The sequence below is a fragment of the Pleurodeles waltl genome, chromosome 6 (genome assembly GCF_031143425.1).
Source record: "Pleurodeles waltl isolate 20211129_DDA chromosome 6, aPleWal1.hap1.20221129, whole genome shotgun sequence".
In the NCBI taxonomy this organism is placed as follows: Eukaryota; Metazoa; Chordata; class Amphibia; order Caudata; family Salamandridae; genus Pleurodeles; species Pleurodeles waltl.
This window is the reverse complement of record NC_090445.1, coordinates 1,422,671,747-1,422,690,796: the sequence shown is the minus strand read 5'-3', so window position 1 is coordinate 1,422,690,796 and position 19,050 is coordinate 1,422,671,747. Positions and strand designations below refer to the sequence as shown.

At 43.4% G+C, this 19,050-nt stretch overlaps 1 protein-coding gene across 1 annotated transcript in view; it reads left to right on the top strand.

Annotated features, from left to right (window-relative positions):
- Positions 1-18,125, top strand: part of COMTD1 (catechol-O-methyltransferase domain containing 1) — a 102,596-nt gene extending 84,471 nt beyond the window's left edge. The window contains exons 6-7 of the mRNA XM_069240794.1: positions 5,509-5,645; positions 15,621-18,125. Of these exons, the coding sequence (XP_069096895.1) occupies positions 5,509-5,645; positions 15,621-15,773 (290 nt within the window). The 3' untranslated portion in view covers positions 15,774-18,125. The remainder of the gene's footprint in view (positions 1-5,508; positions 5,646-15,620) is intronic.
- Positions 18,126-19,050: the final 925 nt, after the last annotated feature.

Genomic DNA, 19,050 nt, shown 5'->3' with positions numbered 1-19,050 from the left:
GTAGACGTGCTATCTGCACAACAAGCCACAGTAGGTCAAGCCGTACTAAGAACTTTATTTCAGACTACTTCCACTCCTACAGGCTGAGCCACCGCTTTTGGGGAGATAACTGCTTACTAGTCTATGCACAACATGTGTATCTGCAGCTACACATGCCATCGAACTGAAAATGTCACTTACCCAGTGTACATCTGTTCGTGGCATTAGTTGCTGCAGATTCACATGTGCCCACCCGACTCCCCGGGAGCCTGTAGCCGTTTGGAAGTTATCTTCAACTTTGTACATTTGTAAATATATTACTTAAACCTTAATTGGTACATACTTATTCACTCCATTGCATGGGCACTATTACTAACACACACAACTCCTACCTCACCCTCTGCGGGGAAAACAATCGAAGATGGAGTCGACGCCCATGCGCAATGGAAGCAAGGAGGAGGAGTCCCTTGGTCTCGTGACTCGAAAGACTTCTTCGAAGAAAAACAACTTGTAACACTCCGACCCAACACCAGATGGCGGGCTATGCACAACATGTGAATCTGCAGCGACTAATGCCACGAACAGATGTACACTGGGTAAGTGACATTTTCATTCTTTGCTTTAAAATGGGATTTAACAGTTGTGGTAGTACTTGTCCACTGTAAAGATGGACAACTTTCCCTTAATTTGTGTGAAAACTTGATCCAAGATGGAAGCAAGAGGGCTTCAATGGTTACCTGCCCTCTCAGCCTCCAACTTTGTGCTCCAGTACTAGTCCAGAAAGACCAACACCATCTCTGACTAACTCTTCAGATCTAACCCACAAATAAAGCAGAATGATTCGATATTCTTAATCACAGCATCCAAATTGTCTGCAAGACAAGATGTTTTTGGGTGAGTGGCATACTTCATCATAGGGGGCGTCATCCCACTGTGATAAAATAATACTATTCAGTCGAACTCAACCTCTCTTAGAGGGCATTCCTTATAAGAGCCACTGGATAAATGAGGGATCCAAATGCTTAAAATTACCTCAAGATAGACCAAAAGATGTTTCCTTAATTTGTGGGCACCAAGGCTAAGATTAAAATATAAATAGCAGATGCATAAAGAGTGCTATGACTTAAACATCCATATGAGTGCTGACATATTTCAGCTTGTATAGGATTTATAGTCTCTTTCTCTAATATTTGTTGGTAATGTGATACGATATGCTTGGTCCACTTAAGAGGTTTACCATTAGATAAGTTTATTGATGTACATTGGAGCGGGAAGAACAGCACCCTTCACCGAGCTGGCTGGTTCCCAACGGCCCCCAGGGATCCTCACATTACAACATTCTACATTCCCCATTGTACTTATATTCTAACTTCCACCCACCATAAGACAATAACCACATAATGTTTAGGCTTCATAAAAATAATTTTACTTCCCATTGCCCTTGGTAGTAAATTGAATTGTCTGAGCATTCACTGGTGGCAGGGGAAAAGTAATTATTATCAGGCCTTTAAATAGGCCCTCGTCTCCTTTTCAAGTGTGTTCACAAGTATGACCATGCAGTGTGCTTACTTTGTCAAGAGTCGGTATCCTTATGTTTTACGTACGGCACATCCTGCCTGCCAAACCGCTAGACCTGTTACAGTCTGGTGTTAAATACACTATGCAAAAAGAACAAGTGATGGACGGATGAGGAACAGGGTCAAGACTGATTTGCATATGTCTGGGTCCAAACTGGGGTGGCATGGTGAGCAAAAGAACAAAGGATTAAACCCAGATCTGTGACTGGGGGTAAGTGTTTGCATTGTTCAACACTCCGTCCATCATCCTTTTGTGTTGTTAATGTTAAATACAATCTTGTCACGTATAACATCAACACTTGGGGCATATTTTGAAGCCCCTCGTGCCACCTAAGTGTCACTTTTTGTGACGCTCCGGTGGCACTGTGCACTGCTCCATATTTACAAGGTGGCGCTAAGCCACTTATTGTGGCTTAATGCCACCTTGTAAATACAGCCCCTTCACACACAGCACTTTGCGTGGAAGGGCCGTGCAGTGAGTGTTGCTGTAGGCTTTCCATAGCAACACCCATTGTATTTTGATGCTGCCCCAGATTTACAAGAAGTCATAAATCTGTGGCACACCAAAATCTAACTCCGCCCCAGGGGTGCGTTAGCATGGCACAACGAGGAGAAATGTTCTCAGTTCTCGTTTTTTGCTCTTGCAGCACACACAGAAAGAGCCAAGCGCCACTCAAGATTGTTTTTGTGCAGGAAAGTGACCCTTCCTGCACGAAAAACAATCTCCCCTGAAGTGCAGCCATCCTTGCACCTGTGTTGGTGTTAGCCAGCTAATGTAGCGCCGGCGCAGTGGGAAACACAGGGATGTGCTGTATTTTTGTAATACAGAGCATCCCTGCATTTCAGAACTGACTCAGCGCTGCGCTGTCAATTTTGGCGCTGCGCCAGTTCTTTGTAAATATGCCCTCTAGTGTCAGAAGCTATAGTAGAATGGAACTGTAGTCAGAGAATGTATTGTTGTTTCATACTTGAGTGAAGGATTATGTAATCAGTGCTGTGATCATACTTCTCTTTTGCAAAATTTAAGAACTCAGCCCAAACAACTGAGAGCTCAGTACCAAAGAGCTGATTACAGATAAATGTGAATTACTCCTGTAAGTGTGTATTCGGACAGAGAGGATCAACTGTACGTATAGATTTAGTTAATTACAGTGCTGAGTTTGTTATAATGATAAGATCAATGTGGATTTTTACTGTATGATCTGTGTATAGATTTTTAATCAACATAGTTGATTGTAACAGAACTGTTCATACAGCATATGTTCCAGGTGCATGAGAAAACATGCCTCAATCGGTGATCGAAGTTTCAGGCAGGGTCGAGCTATAAAGTGAGAACATAGCATGATCAGAAGCTATTCATCTTAGTTGTGACCAAAGGATGTCATCATTTAGTGCCTCAGCATTCATCCTTATGTGGTAGATCTAGCGCTTTTTATAATAAGTAAAGATGCCATCATGTGATTCTTATGAAATCTTAGCTTTTCAATGACATACCATTCTTGATCGTTCTTCTATGTTTTCTGTCCAAGAATTTTAGTCAACCTGATCATAGTATTTAGATATCTAATTGTACGTCAGTGTTAATCAACCCATATTTGTGCTTTACTGAATGTCATACCTACATATTAATCCCACACGGGCACAGGATAACATACATGGCATTACTCGAGTTGCAATTAGCATGTTGACTAAGCCTCCCTGGTGCTGTTAAACCTAGGTCAATCTCCATAACTTTTTTAGTGATTTGGCAAGAGGTGCACTTGCCACATCGAGAATGACCAGTAACTGGAGGTAAGTCCCATAATGTTCTTTTAGAGCTTCTTTCCTTAGGAATTTTGGTCTTGTATGCACTGGTACATCTCATATGCTTCTTCCTTTTCTGACTAATACCAGGTTCCCACAAGTCAAGATTTGCCAGTGTCTGTTTACGATCTTCTTGATGTTGAAATTAGAGATAAATGTCATTATACAGATTAATTTGCCTATTGGGCTTCTGGCACAGGATTGTAATAGTTGCTCACAGTTGGTATTAAGTGTCTTTTTTCCTAGCTTTCATAATAATCTGTTCTGGATAGTCCTTCTCTCAAAGTTTAGCTGTCATCTCTCTTACACACGTCTTATAAAATAAGTCTGTATCTCTGAGTGGCCTGACAGAGGTAAGGTCACTCCAAAGCACCAGAGGCACAGGCCTTGTGTTAGTAAATCCTCTCTGTGGCAATGCACTTTTAGTTGGTATCACTGATGCCAACCTAAAGGTACCCATCTACATCCGCAGCGTGAGTCTGACTTGCTTTTCTCAGCTACCTCCTGGGGCCGTCAGCCCAGCCCAGCCGTGGGACAAAAGCATCTCCAACAACCGGACCACCAAGAAATTAAGAACACCTGTGACACCCAGGGGCCTTACCATTCTTAGCAATAGAGACAAGCTTCGTTTTGCAAGGAGTAATCCTCTACCAAAGACTCAAACTCCACCAATTCACAGCTACAATACGTTGAAACTGGCCCAAGAAGACTCTATTAAGAGATCATTTTAGGTAATTGAATGACAACAGGTATCTTGGCTATGACAAAAGCTTTTACCTTTACACTCTGGAATATCGGTACAAGAATATTTTGGCACACTAATATCATATCCAAACCACTGAGGGACAAATAAGTAAAATACATTAAGGGAAAAAAAATGAAAAGTATGTATAGCTTCTCTATACCTAACTCCACATATATGCCAACTGAAAATATCTATCTTCAGGATAAAAAACTGCACAACCCTTTGAAAGGGAAAGCAGTCACTGACAGCTTCCTTTTCCGGCTTCTTAGACTGTGCATGGTGGCCCAGGTTGATCCAGTTTACCAAGGATTACTGCTCAGACAAACTGAAAGCCTAGTCAACCATCTTTACATCCTTAGTTTAATAGACCTGCTGTACGAGGAAACCCTTGGGAGGGGAGGGCTCGGGCTTTTGCCAGGATGTGGTCCTTGGGTGGCAGAAAATTGATTTTTTGCGACCTTCAGATGTTCTGTGGAAAATTTACATCACCATCATGCAGGAAATTCTGCTCATTGCCCACAACCGTTCCTGTGTCGTTGTACTCAATCATCAATGCAGCGGACAGTCTGGTTGTGTATTACATACAGATAATTACAGAACCATTATTGAACAGTTCATTGTGGTGAAATGAAAACCATCCTCACCTAATTTTTAACCCCTTCTGACGCCATCAGGCTACTTAGTTTCTGCAGAACACTGGACAAACTAGACCAAATCCTCACGCTCGTTGGTATTTTTCAGTATGCGTTTGGTAGTGTGTGGGTGTGTACTAAAACTACTTATATTGATAGAGATCTTACAATATACTCCCTACTGTCTGTCACATAGGACTGAATGCATATGCCTGCTGTCTAATTCGATTTTAATGTAGTGCCTAAGACATCAAATGTCTTTCATAAATATTTTATGGCCAGTTGTCTATTTGCACGTTGCGTGCTTAGTGCCTTGCTCTCCAGGTTTTTGTTTTTTCCTGTGTCAGCAACGAGGCCAAGTATTATCTGTCTCGAAGGTCCCTTGGCCAGTGTTCTGCCCAACTGCCCCCTCTTCTCTTTTCCTCTCTCATTCTAGTTTGTCATCATAGAGTGGTGCACTGCTCATATGCCCTCTTAGCAACACCCGGCGCCATCCTTGTTGAGGAATAAACTTCTGTTTAACTAAACTCCTTTCCGTTCTTCCTTTTCCCTATCACTGTGTATAGAAGCCCTACGTCCCTTATGCCTGCTGCTCAGTGACATCCAGATCCCTCTGCGCACGGAGCTAGCAGTCTCACAGCATCACGAACCCTGCTGGATAGAATCATACTTTTATTCTCCACATTCACCTTTTACCCCTTGATTAGAGGAGCATGGTGGCTTGAGCGAAGACCATTTTGAAGAATTAGTTTTTTTTTCGTCTTATCTTTAGATGAGTTGCTCCAGGCCGGGGAAGCTGGAACCTACGACTTGGTGTTTATCAACGTTAACAACGTGTCGAAGCCCAGTGACTGCTATGAGAAGTCATTACGGCTCCTGAGGAAGGGGGGCATCATCGCTCTGGATGGAGTAAGTATTCAGCGAGAGGGCATTGATGTTTTAAATGCCACGTGACATGGCTTTTATGGGGAGTACTTTTTGTAGGTTTTAATGTATGGTAAGTGCTATATTAATTACAGGAACTCCATCCGCAGAACTATGCTTGCAGTGGTTATTTACCATTATAGGCTGTCTTTTTTTCATATTTTCTCTTGTTACTTCCATTTATTGGTTATATGTCTGTGTATTTTATATAGAACACTTACAGTTGTACTGGATAAAAAAATTCTAGCATTCGCAACAAGAATTTTCTATTCTATTAAGGACACGGAGGCGAGGATTATGCTTCTCTTTCTTTACTTTCCATTTTGAGCTGCCAATTATTTAAAAGTTTAACAACACTACATTTCCCATAATCACCTCTCAGTCACATGCCCAACTATAGAGACCCAGCCCTATATAATACTCTTGCAGCTAAACAACTTCCTCTTTCTCTGCACATGTTCACCAAAACTATCAGTTCAAGACCCTGCAACGACGGGGCCAAAAAATTAAACAGGAGCTGAACTCAATCGCTTTAATCTCCAGAACCCAGTGACCACCGGCTCCAAACGTCGACAGGAGCATCCCTCAAAGAATACAGGAGACGGGAGTGCATATTCCCAGACATCCAGAAACTTGACGCAACCCGACTCACTTGTCTTCATTCCCTGATAAAGAAGCAAATACACTAAAGCCATAAACACTGGTCTAGAAAAGGACATAATAAAGAAATTATTGACCAGCATTAGGGAGGGAAGAAAAACAACATCAATTAACTACAATACTTTTATATATTTATGTACAGATAGACATGCAAGTAAATGGGTGGGATAATCCTCACCTCTGTGTCCTTAATACAAATGAAAATTCTTGTTGCAAATGCTATCATTTTTTTTAATTCTATGTCACGACTGGAGGCTCCTGCTTGTTTAAAGCTGAGCTGCCTACACTGAGGCCACATCCACAATAGCTTTGTAATAAAAGGACTTTAACGTAGACTCTGATGACCAATCAGCAATTTTTAAAATATCATTTAAACAAGAACCCAAAGAAAAATATTTTGAAGCCGTAGCCCCTCTAGCAGAGTGGGCTATGTGGAATTGGAGTGGAATTTACCAGTACCTGCCTTACTCAAGAGCAATCGCATCCATTTGGCCAGAGTAGCAGAAGAAACTTGCTGAAAAGGTTTTTGTAAAACGATTAACAGTTGTCCACCCATATCGACTTGAATTTCAGCGGTACTCTCTTTGTACACTTTCAAACATTGCACCATGCAAAGCTTAGAATTGTCGGGAAAAGCTGGATAAGATAATGACCTGGAATTACATTTATTCATTAGTGAGATAGAAAAAGTCACTCCTTCAGGAGAATAAAAATCTTCCTTCCAAATCCAAGGATCATACATCAGACACACGTTTACAAAATCAGAACATAGTCAGTTTGGCAGCAAGCTGCTTTCTAGAAAGATAAAACGTATTCTCTGGCCAGGAATCCAAAAATTGTAGAACCACATTAACATCCCATAGGTTGAGGAGGACTAGCCATTTGAATACCTCTCAATAACTTGCACACAATGGGGTGTTCCCCTACGAGCCTACCCTCTATAGGGAAATGGCCGATCTAAAATTGTTTATCATTCAATATGCCATTCCTGCGGAGGCCAGAGAGGACAAAAATGTATGACTAGACAAAATTTTCTCCAATTACATTACATAACGTCTCCATGCAGATGCATATTGCTTGTGTGTACCTGAGGACCAAGCTTCGCCGATGAATGCATTAGCTTCTTGAGTAAGACCTGGGAGACTCAATCTTTCGTCAGAAACTCTCCAGGCTACCAGAGAGAGGTGTTCCTACAGGATCCTTGGATGAGGCAGGTCAAGTGGATCTAGAAGGAAGTTCCAACAAAAAGGGATCAGAATCGGACAGGCACATACCTTCTCCAGAATTATACCAGAAACCAAGCTTGTGCTCTCCAAAGCGGAGTCACCAAGATCAGTTCCACCTTCCAGCATCTCAACTGTTCCAGAACCCTGGGAATCACCATGAACGGGGGAAAAGCATAACCCAGAAAGGGGAACCAATCCTGAAGAAACACATCAATGGTTCTGGCCTCCAGATCTGGACGCCAACTGAAAAAGTTTGGAAGTTGTTGGTTGAAGAATGAAGCAAACAGATCCATCGAGCATGGGCCCCAGAGATAGTGAAGTGCATGAGAAACTTTTGGGCGAAGTCTCCAATCACTGAAGTCACAAAGGTGACAGGACTGCCAGTCCGCCACAGCATTGTTCTCACCCAGGAGATACTCTACTGCCATTGAAATGTGGTGCAGGAGACAAATGTGCCAAAACTCTTTGGCTATCTCCTCAAGGAGGTGGGACTTTGTCCCTCCTAACTTATTCACATATCACTGTCCTTTGATGTTGTCCATACAAAGAAGTAAGCAACAATCAGTCTTCTTGGGAGAGAGACTCTGAATCGCAAACGAACCCTCTAGAAGTTCCAGAAAATTGATGTGGAGATCTAGTTGTGCTCTTGACCAGCGATTCCACCCCCCGTGGAAATTGGACTGCATCAAGCCCCCCAACTCCACCAGCTGGCATCAGACTCTGTTATTACCTCCAGGGTTGGCCCAGAGATTGCCTGCCATTCCAGGCCTCAATGTGGTCCAGCCACCAGGACATTTCCATCCTCACCTCTGAAGAAAGAGGAATCTGTTCTGAATAACTGAGACCCTTTTGGAGATATTGGCCCGTATTTATACTTGCATTGCGTTGAATTAGCATCATTTTGTTAAACACTAATTTAGCACAAACCTAAGTCCAAATTTATACTTTGTCGCTAGACCCGTCTAGGGGCAAAGTTTTGGAGTTAAAGTAATTTTTTGATAGCTGGCAACTACCTTGCGTCAGTGAGATGCAAGGTTGGCGTTCCCGGGCAAAAAATGTTGATATGGCCTTAGCGCCATATCTACCCCCGTGCTAAAATCAAGCACGGGGAAGGGGGCCTTAAATAATGGTGCTAAGCTTGCTTAGCGCCATTATTTAACGCCTGGGTCAGGGCAGCGTTAGGGGACCTGAGAGCCTATTTCCATGATCAGAGACCATGGAATGGGCTCATAGGTGCCCTTCCCTAGCCCCAAGGACACCCCCACCCACACCAGAGGGACGCCAGAGGATGAGGGAATCCATCCCAGGTAAGTGTAGGTGAGTAAATAATTTAAATTTTTTAAAGTGCCATAGGGGTGCCTAGCTTGGGCCCCCCTACATGGCACTGGTCCCAATGGCCATGCCCAGGGGACAGATGTCCCCTGGGCATGGCCATTGGTGTGATGGGCATGACTCCTGTCTTTACTAAGGCAGGAGTCATGTCCATGGAGGTTGTGCATCAAAGGACGAAGCAAGTCTGGTTAAAGGCATTTTTTATGTCTCTGCCCATAGTAGCGTCATCCTTTAACGCACAACCTCCTGTTCCCCCTACGCCTCCCCTACCCGGCTAGCATCCTTTTTTATGATGCTAGCTGGCCTTACTGCCTGCTTCCATCATTCCATAAATATGACACCCGTCCAGCATCTTGAAATGGCGCTAGCTGGTGGTATACTTTTTCACACAAAACTGCGTTGGTGCAGTTTTGCGTGAAAAAGTATAAATAGGCCCCATTGAATCTTGAGTCTTTGAAGTGCTCTGTAATGGAGGGGACCAGGGAATATGGCTTGGGTCGAGGAAGCCAACAGGCACACAATGCAGGCTATTGACCTGAAGGATACAGCATGTCTGCTCATCATCGACCATAACTCTTTCTTGATGTTTCAAACTTTCAGGGGAGCAAGGATCAGTTGAGGGAGAATAGAATCGAATCGGAAACCCAAAAACTCCATCTGTTGGGATGAGACCAGGATTGACTTCTGAGAGTTTATAATAAAACTCAGGTCTTGAAGAAGAATTGTCCACTCTAGATGGGTGAAATCCAATTGAGTAAACTGACTCATGATGATGATGTTGTCTAGATAAATGGCTCTCAGAGACTGTATTACAAGCCGCATGATTTTTGTGAAGCACCATTGGGTGGACAACAGGCCGAAAGGCAGGACTTTGTATTCGCAACAACATTGTTGTTAGGTGAACTGAAGAAAACGCTGATGAGGTGGAAACATAGGGATTGTTAGATAGGCGTCTTTTAAGTCTAATCTGACCATCCAGTCCCCTTACAGAAGAATATCTCTTAAAAGTTGGATAATGTCCATCTTGAAGTGATGTTAACAGACCCAACCATTGAACTCCTTCAGAGTCAGTACTTTTCGTGACCTGTCTCCCTTCTTTTCTACCAAGAATATGCAGTTGAGAAACCTGTTTGGGTGGGGGTGTGACACTTCTGTAGCACCATTTTGCAAGATGCCTAGCACTTTAGAGGAAATTAGGTCTTGATCTTGTTGGGAAAAATACATCTTGGCAGGGGGAAAAGACTGCACAGAAGAGTCGTAAAACTCTAACTTGTAACCCTGTACTGTCTCGATAACCCAAGGATCTTGAGTCACACTCTGCCAGTTGTGAAGAAATAACTTGGTCCTGCCCCCCAATAACACCTCTGAAAATGGGATTATTCTCATCAGTAGACCCAGACTCTTGGAAGGAGCCTTGTGGCCCTCTGAATCTTCCTTTCGGGAACGCTTTCAACCAGCTCGGGAACAGGAAGGGTAGAAAGTGGAATCGTTAGAAGAATCTTGATTTCCTCCTCTGCCCAAGTGATAGAAAACTCGATGTGGTCCTTGATGGAAGCCTGGCCAAACGCTCACCCCCTGAAGCTTCTGGCTCTGTCAAAAAAGGGAGCGGACAGGGGAGGCTCCTCCATAAGGACAGAGGAGTGTTGACCCCACCAGCAGCAGCAGCTGTGAAGCTTTTCCCCAAAAACTATAATAAACTATGTTTATTATAGTTTTGGGGGGGGGGGGAGGGGGGGGGGGCATGGGGGTGACGAGCAATGAGGTGGAGTGCACAGCACTCCCCCTCACTGTGCATGTATGTTTGTCCGGCCATCTCAGGCTGCCCAAACACACATGCACAGAAGGGCCTCTCCAGCCCGGCAACACAGTTGCCGAGCTGGAGAGAGTCTGCACAGGCTCTTAGTCTGCTTGGGAGCGCCCTGGCTGGGTGCTCTCAGCCAATCTTGACGCTGCTCTGAGCAGCGTCAGGATTGGCCACAGGGCAGGTTGGAAGCCTGTGCAGGAGCGAGAAAGAGCAGAGAAGCGGTGCGATGCGTTTCAGGAACAGAGGTGTTTTTTAAATATTTAAAACATTATAAAATATTTAAATATTTAAAACATTAAAAAATATTTTTAAAATGTAATGTTTTGTCGTCGTCCCCGTCGCCTCCAGTCCTGACATAGTATGACGCACAGGGTCATTTAGATCCCATCACTTTGTCGCCAAGCCCACCAGGGAAGCAGCGACCTCTGCAGGCTCAGCGTATTATCGCTTGCCATGTTTTAAGATCCCTGCAGGTTTGGAGGCCCGCAAACTGGGCAGGACCTGTGGTAGTTATTCAGCTATACTTACGACGGGTGTAGATCTGAATGCGTATTGATTATTCTTGATCATAGAGTAGGAATGTTGGTGAATCATTGGTCTCCATACACACTAAATACAGTGTGCAGGGAATTTTCAGAACCCAGGAGGAGTAGAGGATGTCTCCAAAAGCCACAGGCTGGATGCCAGGTAATTTGCACATCGTTTGTTAACTTAGTTGAATCGGAGAAGAAACGCTATTGTTGTTATTCTCGATCTATCCACTAGATGGCAGAAGTATATTACATTTATATAATATACCGATTTGAAAAACTAGTGCTACAGGTATGTAACGTTTATGTACGACCTGTAAGGTCTACTAGACAATCCGAGGCAGCTGTGGATTTCCTTATTTGGACTGAAACGCCACAATTCTCACAAAAAAGAGAAGCCACTGTGGGTCAGGCAGCAAATGAGTGCTTTTTCGATTCGTAGTCAAGCAACATTTCAGCATATTTCTATACCTTGTAATCTGGACCCCAGGCTAAGGATAATAATCCCTTCTCCAAGCATGGTTAGACTCGGAGTTGAAAATAACAATTGGAAATGTTTATATATGCGCACTACACAACCATAAGGGCCTTATTTATATAGTAGTTGTGTCACTTTTGTTCCAAGCACATAGCTGCCAGGTTCACAGATTGCTTATGTGTGACCTATCCATGGTTTCAAGGTACTTATGAGCGACATTCTATTATCAAATGTGTGACACTTCGAATGACACTTTCTCATGTATAAAACCAAACAATGAAGGCAAGGAAGTTTCAAAAATATTATTAAAGCTTTCTGTGATAAAGGGCTCTGAGTTACAGACAGCGCATGTTCCGTTGGAATGGCCACTAACGTTGCACGAACTGTTTTACTGATAAACCTACGTAGCCTTCAAAGGATAACGTGGAAATTGGCGTTCATCTAATATTTAATTTGCTTTTCAAGAAGTGTATTGATTTTAAAATGTGCGTTTTCATCACACTTAATTACGAAAAAACGTTCTTCGGTGTGCTTTTCTAATTGCTGGGGTATATAAAAAAACTGTACAGTTCTTTGACATGTATATAAATGTTGTCGAATGTTAGGAAAAATGGCATTTTACAGCTCTCCTTTCCACCTCGCTGTATCCAGCACAAGTATTGCATAGATCACATTAGAAAATCCTCTATCTTTTCAGTTTGAGAATGACATGTAAAGACCAAACTTCCTTTAAGAGAATAAACAGCAATTTGTCATAAGACATCAAAATGAGAAAATGCTGCTGCTGTGGGCCCTACAGTGCATTAACATGCGACGGCTCTGCAAAAATCACCTCAGTCATCTTGCTGCTGGGGTCACGCTGGTAGGCAGACTCCCTCTCCTCTCGGGGGCCTCTGTTCTTTTAAGTTCCGTCCATGGAGGAGTGCTCTGGTGAAAGCGAGTCACAGCCGGAAAACATCAGGGAATGCACGTCATGGCCAGGGGCTACAAACATGCTTCAAGTTCCTCTTCCTGTGCATTTGGTGTTATGGTACAGGTGTATTTCAAGACACTGTCAGTGCCTGTCCCCCGTGCAGACATAAGCAATATAGCAGTGATGCCTCCCTCGGGGCCTGCGCCGGCAGGATTTGCAAATTAAAATCGTCCTTGGGGCCACACTTCTCCTCAGTATAGGCTGGATAACAGTGCACTCACTGTCAATGAGATGAGGATCCTGCTTCAAGAACCAGAGGTGACATCCCCATTCCGGTGCAGGCGCTGCAGCAAATGAAAAACAAAGTTTGTCCAGTGCCAGCCAGTGTAAAGGGCCACATTACAATGACCCTCCACCCTCACCAGTGGGGAGGACCAAGCCCCCCCATTTGGCCCACTCCGACTCACCAGATTTACATGAGGGCACTGCTGGGTAATGATCACTCCTGATAGGATGATCTTGTCTTGTGTATGGAGATGCACCACTGTGGCAGGCATGCCACGTGATATGTGGTGCCAGTGTGAGTTCCTATGCACTGTCAAATGTTGTGAATTAGTTAACGCTATGAAACTGAAGCCAGTTGCACTGGTCAGGCAGCACAGTGTGCACTCTGCCAGCAGTGAGCAGCTTGTGCGCCTGATGATGCTCCTCTTGGTCTCGGCTTACGCCGTGCAGCGCCGGTTGTGTCAGGAGGCTAAAAAATGAGTGACTAAGACATTTTAATGTGGTGATGTGGATGGCTACACTAAAATGGGTTAGTCAGACTCATGATGCATGGTATTTGGCAGGGCTGCACACGGGGTGCAAGCGCAACGCAATTACTAAATGCGATTTATCAAGCAACGCAAGACCACCTTGCATGGCCCTGAGTGGCTTGATAAATTCAGAGTAACACAACGCAGCGCAAATCACTGAGTTGCTTTACTCTGCCCCACTTAGGCTTTCTATGGGTGGTGTCTCAGAGGATTGTTTTTTGTGCAGGAAGGTGCTCCTTCCTGCATAAAAAACAACCCTGCTTACAGCGCAGGCAAGCTTGCACCATAGTGCACGGGTACCTGCATTGGCACTAGGCAGCACATTGTGTGCCAGCACTGGGAAAAGGTAGTATTGTGCTGTATTATTTTAAACAAAAATATATACAGCATATTCCTGCCCTTTTCCTGTCATGCAGTGCAGCAAGGTGGCTTGCTGTGCTGTGTGAAAATTTAATAAATATGCCCCTAAGTGTGCGAGAATTTCAATCGAGTGTGACTCTCTCCAGGAACTTTTTGGTGATTTCTCTCCCAAGAAAATTTTCCAAAAGGTTCTGCCAACCTATTCATTTTCTATCACAAACATGCCCTTCTTGTTGGTGAGATGTTTTGATTGAATTGAACTGATGTCAGGTCGATTAGGGGCCACATAGCCTTAACCTATATATCAGCTCCATAGGCTGCAATTGCGAACTCAGGAGTAAGTTCTGAACCCTTTTAAAAACCGAGTCTAAAATTTTTAATCCACTGAAGGTCTGCCATGTTTTCCTTGCCGAAATAGTCGGTTCTGACCACTTTGCAAACTGGAGTTGTGCGAAATTTATTACATTCCCTCTATTCTTCCTGACAGATTTTGGCAGGCAAAACATGTGAAATTTGGTGCACACCCCACCTTGAAGTAATGGTGTGTACATGATGCGATACATTCCTCACCCCGTTCAGACTTTCTAGGGGGCGGGGCATTCATTTTTACATTCTATAACACCTTTGTTCTTTGTTCAGTGTCTCCACCCTGTTATTTTGGGAAGAGGTAAACAAGTCAACAATCTTTCAACTTTGGTAACTTTGGAAAAGATCGTATGAGTCACAAAGTTTGAATGGACTGAACTTGCTCTTGTGTATGACGAAATGTAAAGCTGACATAGACGACAGGCTCCATTCGTAAGTCACCAGCTTACAACGTTAATTTGAAATCCACACCAGTACTGTGTAATTACGAGTAAAACCCATTGAATGGGGAATTATCTTCTGGATCAGTTTTGCCAGTCATAAAAGCACATGGAATTCCCAAATGCATGGGTTTTAACACACACCTTTAGCACCTGCTAAAAACAGGTGGTAATCGATGCAGGACTTGTGGTTTGGTTATGGCGTAAAGAAGGCGATTGGGGGAATAGTTGAGCTTAGGGGTAGGAATTCCTAGCATTGGAGCATTGTACCATCTAAAAGAAAATGGGAATGAGATTTGTCTGCTGCTGCTGCAGCCAAAGCTTTATGCCATTTCCAGCCACATTTACAGACTGGAAACATCAGGCGTGGAAACACCTACTCACTCTGAATCAGGCAGAGCAAAATTTCATGCTGTAATTTTTCTTTTACTGGACTCGGAACTGGGGTGTTTTTTATTTTGTGTTTGTGGTCTTCAAGTAATTATTTCTGCCCCTCAAATCGAAGATGCTTTGGCACAGTGAAACGTGCCATGTTTTAAGATGTTTAATATCATGGGATATTTGTGGGACTAGTAACTGAGTGCCTGATTTAAAGTTTGGTGGATGGGTTACTCCATCACAAACGTACTCCATATCCCATATGTCGTATTACATTTCTATAGGATATAATGGAATCATAATATGGCAGGCGGGCTATCTGTCACATTTGAGGCGGAGAAAATCCACCCACCAAACTCTAAATCCGGCCCTTAGTCTCTTGTACGTTTTAAGTTGTTTTATTTGGTATACCACGAATAAGCCTGTATGGATGTCAGGAACTATTTCTGGACTTCTTTCACTCTCTGTGGGGTCGGCTGGCTTAACAGGGCCATATGTAAGAGGTCAGTATCAAAAATTGCTCTTGGATGAGGTAAGGTGGACTGCCCTGTATGTAAGGCCTTTCGTATCAATGATCTGTCAGTACTGTAGTGCTCTGAACTGTATCTCTTTAACTTTTAAAGTGGCTAATGGCACTATTGTGTATCTTTGACATCAGGTTTTATGTCAGAGGAGAGTGCTGCATCTAAAGAAAAGTGATGTGGTGGCCGAAGAAATTCATCATCTGAATGCAAAGCTTCTGCGAGACGATCGGGTGAACATCAGTATACTCCCCCTGGGGGATGGACTAACTTTAGCCTTCAAGCTGTGAGTGGTCATCGCGGGAATGGATGAGTCACCTCTTTTTCCTGTGGGTGCTGCTGTAGGAAATATATCTGATTGACGTAGAAACATTTCTTATGAATAAACATTGCTTGTGTCCTGATCAGGAACCAGGCAGGGCCCCATTGTCTGAGTGATAATGACTTCCAGGATTGTCCTCATGCACATCTGAAGGCAAGAAAATGTAAAAACAAATTTGCACAGACCTACAGGATTTGAGAAGCACTGAGAACTTTTAGGATTGACCTTGCCATTGCTGGCCTGCTTGAAAGGTGAAACACCATGACCCTAATTCACTAAGGCTCACATAACACATTGCAGTTTAATACCTTGTGCCTTTAAATGATAAGTAAATTAATGCTATCTTTTACATTGCGCGAGCCAAAGCACACACAGAATTTTAGTTAATGAGGACCCAAGTGCTTAAAATCTTTATTGTAGCCAATTTCCTTTACTGCTTAGTATTCAGTAAATGCTGAAGCTTTGGCCAGGAAGCTCATCCACCACCTGCACTTCTGGTGGCATGTCTACCTTTCCATCTTACTGGGAATGGACATCTTTCATGAACATGCATGTGCATCTTGTCCGCTCTATGGAGTGGAGTGAAGTGTCCAGAGTTATTTGGCTGCCACGGATTTCCCTTGAATGCCCACGCTACTCAGCATTGTGGTCTGGATTTGCTTCTTGGTGGATGTTCAGCAGTGGTGGGAAAAATTTGCCTGCTCTAATTGCGATTAAAAAGTTGGCAATTTTATGAACCTGACGATGTTAGCGAAGTTGTAATAACTGGAGGGGAAAATTGCTGAAAGTAGGTAGGTATTGCTGTAGAAAAAATCCAGTAAAACCTTCTTTTATCTGAGTAATTCCTGCAAGAAAGTCCTGGAAAAAATCATTTTGATTGAAAAATGTTGTCCACGTGTCGACTTTTTACCAGCAGCATACGCTGCAGCCATGGTGCATATCACTTCTGCCTTCTCAGGGAGAAGCTCATTTTCCAAAAGACAGTAAAATGTCCTTGAGCACTGTAGACAGAAGTATGCGAGGCCTGCTGCTCAAATTTTGCCAGGCATTTGTAGGATTTTCTGTCCGGCACCCGTATCTATGGTTGTGGAAATTGCTGTTAAACTGCAATATTAATTTAACCACATCAGAACAACCTAGGACTTTGACAAACCCACTAACAGCTTCCTCAAGGCAAAGTCTGATAACTGACAATATAAACTGCCTTATTTGCATTTGCCACTTTGACATGGGGGGTTGTTATATCAAAAGTGTCGCCCCAGAATATGAAGGCAAGCCGAATGTGTCTCTACAGAGGGTAACTATTTGTGATGTCTTAATCAGAGGCGTTAACAAAGGTTACTGCACTGGGGCAATTACAGTGCAGGAAATGGTCACAGTTGCGTAAATGCAGATTGGTGTAGGGTAGAACACAGATCACAAGAACATGGGAGGCCGGATACGGAGGTTCTCGTGCTGAGCAGTAGAGACGAGGGGGCAAACAGAGACAGGGGGGATTATGAAGGCATGCTCCAAGAGAGCAGAAAGAAAAAAATGAGAGAAATTATAATTTTGAAGTATGAAAACAGAGAAACGGATTGGTCAAAGGGGAGCAAAGCGGAACCAATCAAAAGGTGTTGGCATCCGTGTATCAGTGGAAATAAGCAAAGAAAACATGGAGGAAGAAATAAGAGTCTGTTGCGGTGAGATCGAGGGTTATAGCACACAAATGAAGGCTGTCCAGCTTGGTTCGCAACATATGTCATCAGGCTTAAAAGGTCTGATAAAGTTTCCTATGCTGAAAAGTGTTTTTTGCTTAATGTTGAAAGTTTGGCAGATGGCCAGATGGAGAATCTTGAAGCAGGATAAGGTTACTCCTGGAATTCAGGCTTCACCACTGTGTACTACAGCCGGTTGTAAGGGTTCTGAATTTGTGCCCCACAACAGAATGCATTTATCTGTTCAAGACTTCTGCTTTTCACGGCCTTCAAGTTGTCTCCACAGGATTGCGTCTGTGTTCTTCCTCAGATCCCTTCACCTATCCATGGCACGTCAGCAATGTCAAGCTCATGTTCATTGATACAAAAGCATTGGCCATTGTCAATTATGCCCCCTTCAGAAAATATTTGTGCTTTACGTTTCAGCCATCACGAGTGGCCACTTGACTGAAACCTAGGACCAAGTCTGTAGTTATGCAGTATTTAAATACATTCTTATTGATTCATTGCACTATGCAACCATATTAATCAATACAATTGCTGTGTGATGTTTTTAAGATTTTTTGTACAGGTAATATTGTAATTTTCCTATAAAAATAAATATAACATGGTCTTTGCACAAATATGTGTCTGTATATTTATTAAATGGGAAACACAGTTCCTCTGCTGGGCAAAGATTAGAAAAAGGGGTGTTAGGACACTGTGGACTGGCAGCTAAAATTTAGTGAAGTGGAGAGAGGGTTACTTCTCTTGAAAGGTGTAAGACAAGTTATTGAGAAACTCCTAGCAGTCAATCTTTGTATAGAGGAGAAAGTTCTGTGTCAAATTGTGAATACATTGGGGTTATATTTATGAGAGGCTTACACAGCTGGAGAGTCACCTTTTTTTTACACTCTGCTGCCGCAAGCCTCTCAAATATATTTAAGATATCACGCAAAGCCACTTTGCATGGCTTTGCTTAGCCTCATAAACAAAAACAGTGAAATTCGCTGCATTGCCTTACTCTGCACCAGAAAGTCGTTCCATGGGCGTTGCAATGGGTTTTCCCATGCAACACCCATGGATTTTGGCCCTGATTAAGATTTACAAAATCTCGTAAACCTGGGGCAGCGCCAAAACCTTACGCCTCCCCAGAGCAAATATTAAAATATTTTAATTTCTCCTCGTATTTTCCTCCTTCCATGTGTGCTGAAGCACATAGAAGCAGGAAAACGCCTCTCAGGATTGTTGATGTGCAGGAAGGTGGCCCTTCCTGCACAAAAACAATCCTGCATGAAACACAGGCACCCTTACACCAGGGTGCATGGATGTCTGCCTACGCACTAGGCAGTCGGCACTAGGCAGTCAGTTGTACCCCTGTGCAGGGGGAAAGGACAGGAATGCACTGTATTTCAGAAATACAGTGCATTCCTACCCTTTCACATTGGCGTAGGGCAGCCGGCTAGAAGACTTGTGGTGCTGACCCATAAATATGAGTCTGAGTCAAAACAAAGGGAGGGAAATTGTAAACGTGTTAGCGTAGACTAGGCCGTAGGAGCTGGCATAAGA